The 15,698-nt window shown below is 49.9% G+C and overlaps 1 protein-coding gene across 5 annotated transcripts in view; it reads right to left on the minus strand.

Moving 5' to 3' along the window:
• The window catches only part of FRMD4A (FERM domain containing 4A), a 211,169-nt gene that overhangs the window by 31,958 nt on the left and 163,513 nt on the right, over nt 1-15,698 (minus strand). For all 5 annotated transcript variants that reach the window (XM_072858165.1, XM_072858156.1, XM_072858174.1 and 2 more), the window contains exons 12-13: nt 8,845-8,921; nt 4,462-4,600 (exon numbers count right to left, since the gene is read on the minus strand). In XM_072858165.1, coding sequence (XP_072714266.1) covers nt 4,462-4,600; nt 8,845-8,921 — 216 coding nt within the window. The remainder of the gene's footprint in view (nt 1-4,461; nt 4,601-8,844; nt 8,922-15,698) is intronic.

Here is a 15,698-nt window from a genome sequence, read left to right on the forward strand (position 1 = left end):
GGAGAGCCTCATACTGAAAACACCCTCAGAAGTATTATCATAATTTCATATTCTTGGGTATTTATAGCCTCTATCATTACCATTCAGAGGTACCCAAATGCCTCACAAGCTTATTTCCACAACAACCCCAAGAACAGGGCGTGTGCACTCACTTATTTGAGTGCAGAGGCTGAACTACCTGCCAAGATGTCAGAGCAGATCACGCAACCAGTACTGACCCTCTTAAACTAATGATACAACCAGTTAGACACCCCTCATATCCAGCAGCTCCTCCCCAAACTCAGCCCCGGGAGAAGGATAGCAATCTTTTAACTTCTTGGATCTGAGGTTCCCGGTCAGAAACAAGGTTTGTGACAGATGTTCTCCACATAGCTCTGGAAGGTTAGTTCTAGGTGAAGAGGAAGGTCCCTGCTTTTATCTAATGAGATTTCCTGCTACTTGAGTTTCAATAAGGAGCCCGAGCACGAACTGCTGTCTTGCTGCAATGTCAGATCTTTGGAGGTAACAAGTCTTCAGGCTGCTGCTATCCTGGTGATTTATCCCCTGCAGGTGCACACACGCTGTATGACCCTGCATATATGTAGGATTATGTATACCTTGTATAACCCCAGGAACTGCCATATAGATCAAACCTATTATCTGCCTAACCCAATATACTGGATGTCTAGGAAAGGTACAAACCCCAAGTCTGTGCAGACAGATCCTGCCCTCCCGCTCTGCAAGGCAGTGGTTTTCCTGTATTTGTAAGATAGTTACAGCGAGAAGCCCTGTAGTTTATTTCCACTCATATTCAGACTGCAAATTAGAGCACGCTCCAGCCCTACCTGTTTGCCTAGGCACTAACTAAAACGCTGAGTGAAGGTAATGCAACTGGAGGCTGTGGTCCTAGCTAGCATGCCAAGCCACCAGCAGCTGGAAGCGTGCCCTACATAGGGCAAATGAAAAAGTAGTGTAAGACCGAAGCCTGGCATCCCTGGAGCCAGAACAGAAGAAAAGAAAACCAGAAGAGAGCAGACAGGGGATCAGCAGGGCAGAGTGATCTTCCTCCACAGAGGGTGCAATCCAAACCTGCTGAAGCTGGTGGTGAAGGTTTTAGATCCGACTGCAGTTGTGCTAACGGTACCCTGCACTAAACAGTTGGGATGGAGCATCTCCTGAAAGGAATGGGGTTAATCTTCCATGCTGCTCAATCCCTGCTGCCTCTGCTGCCTACAGCAATGCCAATCAGCGTCGGGTGGTCTTGTGCTTTGGACAGCCACTCATCGCGGCAGGAATCAGACCAACAGCACATTTCATACAGGCCAGTGAGCAGCAGCCAGCGCGAGGCCTGGGCTAGACTTTGTACTGACAGCACAATAGTGGAAAGCTAGATTACATCCCATTAGCGCTCCCTCGGGCCCTGCAGTCCCTGCAGGCTCAAAAATTTTAAAGCACTTAGTGCAGATCTGCCAAGTCTCATTTACATGGAGGGAGACTGGCTCATTCATGAGTCATTTCAAAGCACAGGGCCAAACTGATCCCCAGTGTTGTTCTGACAGGGTCAGAGGGTGAAGAAAAATCCATCAGTGAAATGCAAGAGTAGATGGACACTAGGGATGAATTTATCCCTCTTGCTTGCAGTGATGGGGCTTTGCTGCAAGTGATTTTTTGAAACCCTTGGCCTATTTTCCACCGGTTCATTCAGCCAAAAAGCCTTGCGCTTGGAGGAACGTGCTGTTCGAAATTCCCACAAAAAGAGACTTCTCAAGGCTTCTAGGCCAAACGTTTGATTGACTTGGTGCAGTCAACAGAGCAAAGACAGGCCTTGAAGTCCTGCTGCATCTGTCTCCTGAAAAAAAGGGAAGCTGACAGGAGTTCTGCACACTGACATGTTCACTTGGAAAGCTGGGGATCTTTTCAGTCTCCATGTTACGCTTCGATTGCAGGGAGAGAGAGACAGATCAGCAGGGAGTGAGACGCTGGGAACTCGGTGAGCTGGCAGGAGTTCAACGCGGAGTGAGGCTGCAAAGAAGGCTGGGACCTCACTTCCTTGCAAAAGGGTCAAAATCCAGGCAAAGCTGATTTTATTTCTTTTTAAAATCAAGTGAAGGGGCTTTTCCAGTGCAGCTGTGCAGAAGGTTCAGATCCAACTGGTGCCCAGTTATGTGAGGAGCATGGAGTTCAAGCTTGCTTTATCACTATGTCATATCTCCTGCCATCTAATCTACATCACTGGAGTGAAGGCTCAGTTGCAGTAAGCTCCAGCAGGCTTTCTCTTCTAAGTTTGTTCTTATTTTTCTTTCTTTTGTCAAAACGATAGGAAATGCCAAGTTTGGACATGAAAGGAGGGAATATCTAAGTTTTGCTTTGAAGTTCAATCCCCAACTGAAGTGGGGACTGAGATTTAAGGGGATGCGAACCCATGCGACCTGAAACTCAAATAAATGTTTGTCTAAGCCCTTGAGAACTGAAACGAAGACATTTCACTTTGCCCCACTCTGGAGTATGTTTTACTGGTTTTCAAAAGAGAAGCGCACATGTGTATAGTGTCCTGAAGTGACCAGCGGGATGAATTGAACAGATCAATTAAAATTGATGGATCTATCAATCTTGACAGTGTCACGTCAAAGACGAGGACAACAGACTAAAATAGCAGCTCCCTTAAGAGAAAGGGACAAAAATATTTGTATGCCTTAACTTCAAAGCCTCAGCGTGACCACCGGGATTATTGTGACAAAGCACACTGACGTGGTCACAGACGTGACAGGTTGACAAACGAGGGCTGGTGGGTGGTGCTGTCTGTAGGAGTGTGAGAGGGGGGAGATCAGATTGAAACACAATCTGCCAACAACAAAAGAAGTCACTGAAGGGAAGTCCTGGGCATTTAAGAGACCCAGTTTCTTACCAAAGAAATGGGAGGAGGAGGGAATCTCCTTTTGTTTGTTGGTTGCTTGTGACCTAAATACCTTGCAGCTAGATCAGCAAATCCATCTGGCTAAAAGTAAAAAAAAATAAACTTCTGTTTGTTTGACGAGTTGTTTTTGTTGAGAGCAAAAGAGAGCGAGCTATGCATTGCCCTGGTGGTGCTGAGCAGAGGAGGGGGACAGGAAAGTATTACCTGTATCGGGTGAGCGTGCAATTTTGTCCATATTCACAGCTGGCATTTAGGCAGGGGTGGGAAGTTAGCTACATCCCTAAATTCAATACAGCTCACAGCAACTAAGATGAATCCTGTTTTTTTGCATTAGATGGGACAAGGCCAAAGTGGGTGTAACCATGGGGTCTGCCCAAGGCATCCGAAAGTGCTACCCACTCTACAATAAAGTCACAGAGATCATGATGGGGAAAGCAATGTCAGAAGGGTTTAGAGTGAGCTGGACTAATAGCACACTGATGGTCCTTCACATAATTTCAGCAAGCCAATTCAATTCATGGAACTGGAAGAAAAATAATGCAGTGAAGAAAAACAGGAAAAATAAATATTTTTCTGTCCATTTAGTGAGCTAAACTGGCTCATGAAGGGACCTGATAGGGCCAGGGCCTGTGCATGGGAGGGAGCAGCCCCTGCCTGAAAATGTGGGCAGTGCTTTCAGCAATAGTAAGATGTTAAGCTTGTTTCAGCCATTTTGAGGAGTATCACCCTGCAGACTCCTGCCATCTCACCAGAGATGGGGGTCAATGCAGGCAGCTGTATAAGCAGGTACCCACTCAAAACACTTTTTATCTTCTCTGGAAAGTCTTACACTAGCATGCATGTATGGAAAGGGGCATCTGCATGAGAAGTCTCTCTTCTGTCTCAAAGTGATCTCAAAGTGATCTCCTGCTGCTCTGGGTATGCCTAAAATTAGTGTTGGTGAAAGGAATTAGAGGGAAAACACACGCTCCTCTGGTTTCAAGGTGGTTTCTTTCGTGTATTGAGCAGCCCTTTGTGCAGCACCAGATCAAGACAGTTCCTTGTAAGGCCAGACTGTCAGCATCCTGGCCCTCTCCTTCTGCTGTGAGATTCTGTGTGGAGAGAGAAATAATATCCCTACCCCTCATGTCTAGGAAAATACGATAGTAAAAAGCAAGGGACAGCAAGAAGGATTCAGAAACAGGTGTAAAGTGTGAATCTGCTTTGAACTCAGTTATTGGAAGCTGCCCTAACTTTATGACAGAGTTCAGGAAGCAGAAGACATGTGGAAACCATCCAGACAGGGACACAACCCTATCTGCTTGCAAACTTTGGCTCCTCCAATTTGGCCACAGTTTTCAGTAGGACCTTCCCCTCAGTTGCCACTCCCATAGACATGAATTAGATACAAATTCCCTCAACCTGGCCAAAGCCAGCAGATATTTTGAGTCAATTTGCCTTTTTTTGATCTCGAGTGGAAAGGGAGGGTCGGAAAGGAGCCACCATCTGGACCTGACCTTGCTGGGACCGTGGGGAGTGAGAAGGACTCACCCACCACAATATGCACTTCCCACCTCCAGCATGCTTACCTTGCTTTGCTTTCTGTCCAGGTAGAACTGATGTTGACTAATGGCCATAGCCCAGATAGACTTTATTAGTGCTGGACAGGCGTACCACGTATGCACAGCGATGCCACTATGCCCAAAAGTCCTCCTGGTCACAGATGCCCTGGAGAGGAGAAAAGAATGGACTGGGGTTAGACCAAGGTTTCCCCAGATAGTTTTCTGTGGCAGAACCTATCACAGACCTCATAGTAAGAGCTGCTGTCTTTACTGCGCACACCCTTGGCTAACGGGAAAAAATGCTTAGAGAACAGCAATAAATAGCTACTCAAGCCAGGAGAGCATTTACTTTAAATAACTCCTCAAGTTAGCAAGCTCCAGAGGACTAACAGTAAACATCATCCAGTTTGTCCAGTTCAGACTGTATTCCTGGGTTTGGCTGAGCTGATGCTGACCTGCTACGTGTCCCAGGGGAGTCACTAACGCCAAAGCATGTGTGAATCCTCCGTGTCTCATCACATGCTGAGACACCTGAGGCCAAGTCCTCACACCCTCCGCTACCTCTGGCTTTGGATGGTGGTTCTCAAATATTAAGACCCAGGTGACAACTAAAGATCCACAGGATCAATGCCTGCTTTAGAGAATGTGGGAGAAACTCTTCAGGTACCTTGATTTCCCTACTTGTAAACAGATGTAGCAGGACTTGCCATGTGGTATGGGAAAGGGGAGCTGTGAGGCTCAGAGAAGGCTGCCTAGTGCCCTGGAGAGAAGAATGTTACTCAGCGATTAGCTGAGTTAATATAAAAACAGGAAAAATAAGAGCTAAATGTTTCCTCTCTGGGACTCCCAATTGTCCTCAAATCTTAGCAAAAAGCACAGGTTAGGTTTCCCCATGCTTTCACAGCTGTACAAAACTGCTTGATTATTCCTCCCCACCCCTCAACTCTAACGCACCAGCAGAGCCCCTGACACCGGCACACCAGCACATGCAGGCTCGCAGCGTCCTGGTCTGCAGAACCCCTCCCACTGCAGGGATGTAGCACCAGCTGGAGTAAACCAAGCCACCGACCTAGAGAGCCCCTAATAAATGAGGTCCTCGTCTCCAGTCTGTTAAGAAGAGTCTTGTGGTGGAGTACGATCATGAAATGAATGTGAGCACTGGTACACAGGCTAGCTCAGAAACGTGACACTTTTGTTATAGCCTTTCACGTAGGGACATGGATGGTGAAGAGGGGCCGGTGCAAGAGAGAGCCTGGGGAGCAGGGTGTGCTACAGACAGGCTGCTACAGTCCATAGCCAGCAGGAACTCTGCACGATGCAGATGTGGAGGTGACACTGCAGGACAGCCCAGGAGCTCTACTGTGCAGTGCAAGGGATGGTCGACTCTCTTCCCAGCACTTGGAAGTCCTCAAGCCTGCTACAGCAGTGGTTCCCCTCCTGCACCTGCACTGGCCACCTCTGCTCTGGTGCCTGGGGGCTACTGCCCTGTCCAAAATTGGAGGTGAACATGGGGAGGGGAGGCACATGGTCAAAGAAAGTTGTGATAGAGCCAAGAATGAAAGAAAAGCAAAACTCTACAGTGAAATGGGAACTGCTGGCCAGGTTCAGCCTGGGAGAGGGCTGACAGGTCTTGTGTCAGGGCCTTTTCAGTGCTGCAAAATGTGTTAAAGTCAAATTGTGAAGCTACAAATTGGAGTGAAGTTTCTCTGAGAAAACAGCTGCAGCCAATGCAAACAAGGTCTGAGACAACTGGGATCTCATGTTTCAGTGTTACCCTGTGCTGAGTCCTTTCCATGCGAATGCAGCAGAAGACCTTGTCCCGTTATGAGTATTGTTCTTGTGAGAAAACTCTCCACAGATGCAACAGGACGGTGGCTGATGGTCCTAATGAGGATGGGTGCTGGGCTGCCTCATCCCTGTCACTGGACAGGGAATGAAGGCTGTGCTGGGAGGTGCTCTTGGGGCTGGAGAGGGCATCCAACTGGATGCTTTATGTTGGTGTAAGGGACACAAACCACTGCAGCACATTGGCATATAAGGCTCTAAGGCATTAAGGCAAGCAAACATGGGCTAAAGCCTTAATTCTAGTGTCATCCCATCCAGTTCAAACGCAGTTACTGATTTTGAACTCTCAGAAACATACTTTTGCAAGCCATTCATCTTCTCATCTTAAATGCAGTGATTTCCAATTTTTTTTCTTTTTGGGATCTGTACATGTTTCCCATCAAAACTGCAGGCCCCATTAGAAAGTCTGCAGACTTAGCTGGTCAGAGCTGTGGACTTGCTTTTCACAGCTGTCTTTTGAGGATCTGTGAGAGATGGCCCATGGGTGTTTTTTCCATGACTTCCCTCCACGCATGCCACATGCGTTATGGAATTAACCCTGTCAATACCCCCTAAAACGTATCATTCCCCTCCTTCCCGGGATAAGTAGCCACGATGAAGAGAGGTTAAATGGCTTCTTTGGGGCGGGAAGCCACGGGCAGAGGCAGGGCTTAAAAACATACATTGTGCTGCCCAGCCCTGGCCACAACCACGGAGCCGTGCTTGCTCTCCTGCGAGTGTGGCTTCGCTGACTCAGGCTCTGGTTTGGCTACACAGAGAGGAATGCAGAGAGAGCACTGTGTTGGCTACTCCTCCGCCTCCACACGTCGAACAACTCCTTGCAGGAGTCCATCCCACTTGGCCAGGAGACTACAACCTGAGCTGTGTTCCCACCACGCCACTGCAACGTGCCTTGCTGCTTTACAGCCAGTGTACCATTTTGACCTGGATGGTGGTACTCTCTGGATATGAAAATCAACCAACCGAATTCCCTTGTAGTGAGAAAATACCAGGCTGAAAACCTGGGACAGGGTTTTGTCCTCTTGGTGTTGATTCAGAGAAACAGTGCAATGGAATAAAAAACGGAAGCTCTTCTGTGTCAGTACTTCCTATCATCTAAATACAAATGAGACAGAAGAGGTTCCTCTGTGTGGTCACATTTCATGCATGACATTGAGTGGCAAATATCATCATGATTTTAATGTCCCAGAGCTATTTGCTTTCTTTTCCTTGCAATTGCTGCTTACAGGAAACGGCCAGCCTGGGCGTTCGGGGGCTTCTCGCTGCTGGTTGCTTGCCGCACGCGTTTCTGATGCCTCGCCCGCTGCCGGAGGCTCGGTGGGGGAAGGAGTACACCACCCCCAGCTCCCGTTGCTGGAAGATCTCCCAGTGTATTCTCAACTTTGGGAATTTGCTCTGATAGATTTCATGCGACAATTTACATGCTTAATATTAAGCAGATGCTTCAAGGCTCTGCTGACCTGGAGCTGCAAAATGGTATGAGCTGCTCTACTCAGTTTTTGCTTTAACAAAATGCACCTATGGAGACAGGCACTGTTGTATTGGTGTGACCACGTTCATATCACAGCAAAGAAGCACAGAAACTGCATGCAAAATTCCCCTAATAAAAATACATATATTAGTAGACAGATAGGCACGGGAAACAGGTGAAACAGGATCACAGCTGAGTGATCAGCAAAACACGCTACTACCAGCAGCACATCAAATCAGTCTGGGAAGAGAGCTGGTTTCCATCAGCCGTATTCATACTTACATTGCAAGTGGGACATTGCTTTTAGCGAGAACAACTTACAGAGCAATATACACACTGGTCACTGCAGTAACCATCCACTAATGCAAACGAGCAAAGGGTGCCGAACGGGCTGATTAGATGCAGCACAGTCACTTGAACTCTCTCCCACGTTAGGTCTCCAAAGTAAGAAAAAAAGACTGTGCCAAAAAGACTGATGGGCTTTCATCCAGACTGCCGGTACACCTCTGGTACCGTGCCATTCCTTTCAGTTGCACCACTGAATATTTATTTACAAGGAAGCATGTGAGTACAAAATCTGGCGCCCATCTCCAGGCTCCAAGTGCAACACGGGGACAAGGCAACCCCCCTTCCACGCACGGGGGTTGCCGGCACCGCAGCTGGGGCACTGGAGCTGCACAGCCCCGGGGGTCAGAAGGTGCCAAAACAGAGGGAAGGAAAAAAAATATCGCTAGGAGCCGAGGGGAAACACATCCTCAAAAACACCCACCCGAACCCAAAATGTCCCGCTGCAAGGAAGCAGCAGCCCCCGGCTCGGAACCCGCTGCCCCTTGCTTACGGGCTTCCCAGCCGCCGAGCGCAGCAAGCCCTGCACAGCGGCGGGGGAGCGCGGATCGCCACGACCCGGCTCGGCATGGCTCAGCCCGGCTCGGCACCGCAAAGCCCGGCTCGGCTCAGCCCGGCTCGGCACCGCAAAGCCCAGCTCGGCTCGGCTCAGCCCGGCTCGGCACCGCAAAGCCCGGCTCGGCTCAGCTCAGCCCGGCTCGGCTCAGCCCGGCTCGGCACCGCAAAGCCCGGCTCGGCTCGGCTCTCACCTGCGCGGGTCGTGCACCTCCACCGAGAACTTCTTCTCGCGGAAATAGAGGTTCTCCAGCTGCCTCCATTGGAAGATCTGCGGGGAGAAGAAGGGGGTGAGGCGCCTCCGCGCACACCCTCGCCCAGCCCTGCCCGCCCCGCCGCTTCCTCCCGGCGCTGCGGCGGGGCTGCCCCGCTCCACTCCGCTCCGCCCCGGCTCGGCTCGGCTCGGCCCCGCGTCCCGCCCGCGCCCCCCGCCCAGGAGCCTCGGGGCAGTCCCGGGGGCGGGCGGTGCCCTCCCGGCCGGCCCCCGCTGCCTGCGGCGGGCTCGGTGCCGGGGGGAGGCGGGGAAGGGAGCCCGTTTCACTTTGCGGGACGAAATACGGTTTAAACACATGCAAGCCACGGGAAAACCGGGATTCGGCTACTTTTCCCTTCGAGGGCGGGCAGCTGGTGTGTATTCCCTGGCACAGCAGCCTTTCCCTCGGGCAAGGTGTGCAGCGCAGACCTCGGAGGGGCGAAGGCGGCCTGGCTGGGTAGGTGAGACCCCCACGGAGGCGACTGGCACAGCTCCGCTGAACTGCGGTGCCCAGCTCTGCTTTTACCCCCGCAATCAACGTAAAACTCGCATGAGCATAAGCCGAGCGGAGTCAGTTTGTCTGTCCCAGGTGTTGGCGATGCCCAGGGCTCCAGCGTGCTCCCGGCAGTGCAAAACGCGGCAATAACCAAGTCATATTCCTGCCTCCATTTTACAGGCTGCCCCGGTGGGGCATCTCAAAGCAGCACGCAGACAAAGCCAACGCTATCACCAAGGGGGGAAACTGAGGCATGAAGCAGTCACAGGAGTAAAATGCAGGTCTACCAGGTGCTGGCTGTGTGCCCTCGCCCGAGTCAGCGTGGGCCAGGGGGTCTCTGCCTGCCCGCTGAGTGTACGTGCTCCTGGGCAGTGGGACACGCTCACGTGGTCCCCGTACCCACACCTCTGCCGTGAAGCAAGCTCTGTCTCCCAGGCAGCACGAGGGACGCGGTGACTGCAAAACACCGTGTGTCAGCTCTCCAAACCACCGCACCGTCACCACCACGGACACGTCCACCACCGCCTCCTCTTTACAAATGAGTAAGCCAAAATCCAAACCCTGGCTTCCAGGCTGCTAATCCACAGGGAGGAGGCAGCCTCCACCCCCGGGCATCTCGCGCTTTGGCTTCCCCACGCCGCCCCTAGCAAGTAACCTCGCTGCTGGGGAGCAGAGCCAGCAGAGCTTTCCCTGATTTATACTCCCTCTCCCACTACAAGCAGCTTCTGTGGAGTTCCTGTTCTACCCCCAAGGAAGGCGCTGGCTCCTGCCGCACCGAGATAAGCCGCTTGCCAGTGTCAGTGCTCTGGAGATAAGTAAACAGGAGGCGTAATTTGATTTGCACTGATTAAGCTGCTGGTGGAGGTGAAATCTAGCAAATAAAACAAGCCACAGTGAGGACCCAAACATTTTATCCTCACTAATACTTCAGGGGCAGCAAAATTGAAAATATTTGTGTTTGTAGAAGTTTCCGGCCAGGACTTGTGGGGTTTTTTTTGTTTTGTTCTTTTTTTTTTCTTTTCTTTTTTTCTTTCTATAATGGGGTGTTTGGAAGGAAGGGTGGGGTAAGGAGGGCACTGAGCTGTACTCTGGGGCTGTCCACACAGAGGGTAGGGGAGGAAGGGGGCCAGGAGGGACGGGAAGCTTGAAGGGCTGGGTTAGGATTATTTTATTCCTGTCCTTAGAGGATTATTTTATTCCTCCATTGGAAAAATTAACTGCTGCATGAAAGTCATAATCACCAAACAGAGGACAGAAATACCCACCAAGGGAGGACAGACGTGGGGTGAAAGGGTTAAGCTGGGAGCTGAGGTCTGACCATGAAGTCTGTCTCCCCTGCAAGCACCCAGAGAGCTGTAGCTGAGCTTCAAAGGCATGAAAAGGAAGTTTGGGGCCTAAACTCCCACTGACAACAACCGGGGTCAAGCCTGAGACTGCCATGTGGGCTGCTGAAATCATCCCTCCATGCTTCCAGATGCCTGTCCGCAAGGCGGGGAGGATAACGCGTCCGTGCCGCACGGCATGTGCAGAGGACGTGTTTGGGAGGCGCGCAGACATGTGGAACACATAAGGGTCTAAAAAACCAGCAGATCACACCCTTCAGAAAATATCCCTCTGTCCCCAGGTCCCCCGTTGTCATTTATGACTAAACTTCAGCGTGGCGCAGAAGGAATTTGAAACCCTTTTCCGAGCTGTTGGCAGCCGCTCTCCTCCCCATCCTCCTCCCTCGGACTCTGCTGGACTCTCCCCTGTGCTCCAATCCTTTCCTATTTTATCCTCTCTGCTACCAAACCTCACAGTGCTCAGTTCATTAACTGCAGCTCCGTTTCCCTTCAATGATTAACTCCAACTGTCCAAACACACAGGGCTCTGGGGGAGCTGTTCAGACGCACAAACGTAGGCGTCGAGTGCCATTTTCCATGCCCTGGGGTACCCTGCCTGGCCCCGGTACCATATCTGCCAGCCCCACGCAGATGTCTTGGATCCCCAGCAGTGCCTAAAATGGCATTAGACACCTACATTTTGGGCACCGGAGCTGTTCCCCAGATCGCTGCATTTTTATATTTCATTTCTTTGTTTTTCTTGGCAGAGTGCGGAAGGAGGCAAATCCAGAGTCTTGGGAGGGAGGAGGTGAAAGTGACCCCACAACCTCAGTTTGTGTCTTTTTTTCCATAGTCCTACTCTCCAGAACATACACGTTGCTGTAACTGCTCTCCCTTTGCTCCCCAAATATTATTCTGCAGCCTCCTACTCCTTTTGCCCACGTTGATTTGAGAGGTCTCACCCTTCCTATACATAAGGCATCCAATCTGCAAAAATGTGAATACCCACAAGAAAGTATCCGCTTTCCTGTTAGCTGATCACAACCCCTCAGGAGAAACAAAGCCGAAGGTCTCCCTTCAGCCAGACCTCCTAATGTAAGCAAGCTGTTCCCTTCACCAGTTGCCCAGCTTACGTATGGTTTCAAACTGATGTTGTTAATTCAGTGACAGATGCACAAGGTGCCATTAGTGGGTCTTCTTAAATGGAAGCATAATTTTTACCCATCAAGATCCTTTTACCATGCTGGTGCTTGCAACCTTCACTGGGGAATATGAGCCACAGCAGGGAGCTGGTCGTAATTTCAACAAAGTCTTGCAGAAATGCAGTGACAACAGATGCGTGCTGGTTTTGGGGCTAGTTTGAGTCAAAGCATCCATGTTCATGGCAGGTTTGCCTCTTCCTACACCGAGGCTGGGCCTGGTTTTGGGTTATTTGGCTTATGATTGTCTTTGGTTGATTTGCAGGGCCAAATCCAATGCCTGCCCCTGTGGGTGGTACAATTTGTATTGGCTTTTTCTGGAGTTGTATTAGGGGCGTAGTGACTTTTGCCAGTCAAAAGGTACCTCACAGCAAGGACTGGGACAGCATCTCCCCAAACACGCTGGAAATGAGGCTTAGGAGAAAGTCACTCGGTAATACAGGCTGAGAGCACAGTTCCCCTGCCCTTTAGTAGCTGCCTTCACTCCGAGCCCACAGACAAGGGGACAATTAGTGGTGCTTGTGGTGGGCTGAGTTTCTATGATGTGGTGGTTTGCCCACTGGGATCTCTTCTGAGGTCAGCAGCCCGTTTCGGATCATGCAGCACTGGGCAGCTTTCAGATGGGAACAATTTTTGGTAGTGGCCATCATTACAGGCTGCACATGAGATCATTTAATCTTCAATAGATACTTAAGGAAGTCTCCCTGAGACTGGCTTTTGAGCATGGCTGCACACTCACCCATGCACATAAAAGGGAAAGGGGCTACTAAAAGAGGAGAAAAGAATTACCCTTATTCCCTCCTCCCCTGGGGGACCGTCCCCACCATGGGCTCTGTTTCATCGTGCCAATAAAACTGAAAACACCACTATCACTTGAATTTGCAAGACTGCTTATCAACCCACAAACATTCAAGGGAATAATTGTTCCCTATCGGACCATGTCTACTGTTTCAAATGTGTTGGGGTGGGTGGGGAAGGTATGGTGGGGAAGCCAGTGCCAGAAACGGCTTTTCTGCAAAGCTGGCAGCCTAGAAGAGGAGCCAGGGGAGAGATCGAAGTGCTGCATGGTGCACTGCGGAGAATTCAGGTGCAAGCTACAGGAATTTTCTCATTGGAAACCCCTTCCAAGAGGCAGGCAAGCTTGCCAGCCACCAGATGTTTGTGACTAGTTACAAAGAGCTGCAGTCAAAGCCCTTCAGACCCAAGCTGCTTTTGTGAGCACACTTGTGGTTTGCTGGCTGCTCCCTAATTAAGCTGAGCCTGAAGGAGAGGAGGCCCAGGGATCTGCATCCGTTTCAGCCATGTGAGTCTTAAGAAGGTTTTTACCATTTTTATTGACTGTGGGGCTGGTGCCCGTGGAGTTTGCACACAGCAGGAGGTAAGGTCAGTGTGAGAGCATTTGAAAAATGCCAGAGGCTCCTGATAAAGAAGTGGGGGTGTTTTGTGAATGAAATACAGGGGAGTGTTTCTGGCTTGGTCACTCATGTCCTGGGTGACCTGTACTTCACTGAGGTGTGGGGAGCTTAGTTAATCTGTGCTAGGCACTGGGCCGTGCTCTGTCCCTTTGTGCTTGGGAAGCCTTGTCTCAGTACCCAGCAGAGGGACCATGCCATACATTTGGGAACCCCTGCCAGTAATGAGGCTGTTGCTGGCTTCTGCGTTGGTCTGCAGCTCAGGGACGGGACAGAAAGGGTTGCTGAATGGCAGCGCTGGTGGTTGGTGCACAGTGCTCTCTGGATTATGGTACCTGGAGAAACATGTCCAAATAGTACCATGTGGGGCAATTCTCAGGCTCCTCTATCCTGAGGTTGGGGTAGTTGGTCCCTGATACTGTCATCTGCCTGCTGTGCCCTGAAGAGCTGGACTTGGCACTGAACTGGGCAGTGTGCACTGTGGCTGGATGACCCTGTGGGGACACAGCCTGAACTGTTTTGCATTGGGTCTATTAAGAACCAGATATAAATGCCCAGGTGTTTGGTGTCTCATTCTCTTTCCTTTTTCTATGTGTATCTCTTCCCTTGAAGCACCTGAGATGGGGCACAGGCAGAATGGGGTTACTCAGCGATGCATGTGCTCTCAGGGGTTCCAGATATCACGCTTGGTGGCCGTTCAGAATCAAACAGTTTGCAGAATTCTAGAGAGGATCTACCTGCTGTTTGTCTGCTCTCTTCGGTGACCTAAAGGGGATTTACAAAAGAGATGGAGACAGGCTTTTCTCAGAGGTGCCCAGGAAAAGTATAAGAGGCAATGGACACAGGTTGCAGGGTTGCAGCAAGGGAAATTCTGACTAGACATATTAAAAACCCCACAAAACCAAAACAATCAGTGAAGCTGGTCAAACGCTAGGGCTGTGAGTAACCTGATCAAACTCTGAAGTTGGTCCGACTTTGAGCAGGAGGTTGGGCTGGAGACCTCCAGAGGCCTTTTTGACCTATATTTTTCTTTGATTCTAAGCATCTAATAAATGACCAACTGTAATTGCTGTTGGACTTACTGACCTATATGGCGTCTCCCAGTCCTTCAAGTCTTGCAGCTTCTTAGATGATTAATGCCTTGTTAAATCATACTATGCAGAAGGAACAATCATCCCTCCAAATGCATGCACTACCACCCAGACTGGATGGTCTTAAAGGCTTCTAGGAAAGGCAGGGAAATAACGTGGCACATTTCTAACAGCCCAAATGCAACCCCTTCCCTCGCCTATGCTATGGGCAAGAGCCAACCCTGGATGACATCCTGATACGAAAACTGGTACTAAACAATGGAACTAAACAATGACAGTATTTTCACACAACTTGCATGGGTGCAGCTACAAACTCGCAAGTCTTTGGTTTTGCAGTTTAAAGACAAAACAAACATAACAACAAAATTCCTCCTTGGAAATGTAATTCCCTCCACTGAACAAACCAGCAAGCAAAATTCTAGGGGCTGAGTTATACAGGAGGTCAGGGTGCGGGTTATGAGCGGTCCCTTTTTGGCCTTAAACTCTATGGAGATCACAGCTCCAGCTAAGTCAATGGCAGTTTTGTCCCAGTGATTTCAGTGGGGCCATGATTTCCGGGCATGGATTTGTGTTCTGCCTCAAGCCAGCCCTGCTCCCATCAATCATACCTCTGTCAAACTAGTTAGAGTGAATGAGGAAGGATTTGGTCCAGGCAGAACAGCACCATCTCAGCTCAAACAAATGGACTCTTGTTTCAGGGGCAGATTTACCAAGAGATTTCTGTGGGCTGTCACCTGTGAATTAGTGTGACCCATTGCTGAGGGTGCCCCCAGGTCATGAGATGGGGATGCACCGTAACTTAGCCCTCCATCCTGCCACACTTCCATTCATTCCTGTATTTCTATTAGTTTGGGGTATTTTTTTTTCTTTCACTTCCCAAAACAAAAAAAATAAAAGGTTTCCTGTGTGATTTGATGTGGAAAACAACCCCACCAATGATCTTCCCAGAGGCTTGCCGTCCTCCCTTCCCCCATGGAATGAGAGAGTGGCTTGGCTAAGTGGGACTTTCAGTGGTCTGTCAGCAATCCCAGCTCACTATCTAATTACTTCTTCCCCTCAGGCTTGAAGACTCTTTTTTTGCCAAACAGACAATTTCTGGTCCAATTTGAGATCCTTTTTGCTGTGTGCTGTTCTCATGGGACCACACCATCCCAACAAACATTTCTGGCTTGACCAAACAGAAATTGCATCTAGTTTTATATAATCACCACTCTGCATTCATTTCCATTATGCAGAGACAATTCCCTATTAAATTTCAAAGCGGTTTATTGGCTC

The sequence above is a fragment of the Ciconia boyciana genome, chromosome 1, assembly GCF_034638445.1.
Source record: "Ciconia boyciana chromosome 1, ASM3463844v1, whole genome shotgun sequence".
NCBI classification, from domain to species: domain Eukaryota; kingdom Metazoa; phylum Chordata; class Aves; order Ciconiiformes; family Ciconiidae; genus Ciconia; species Ciconia boyciana.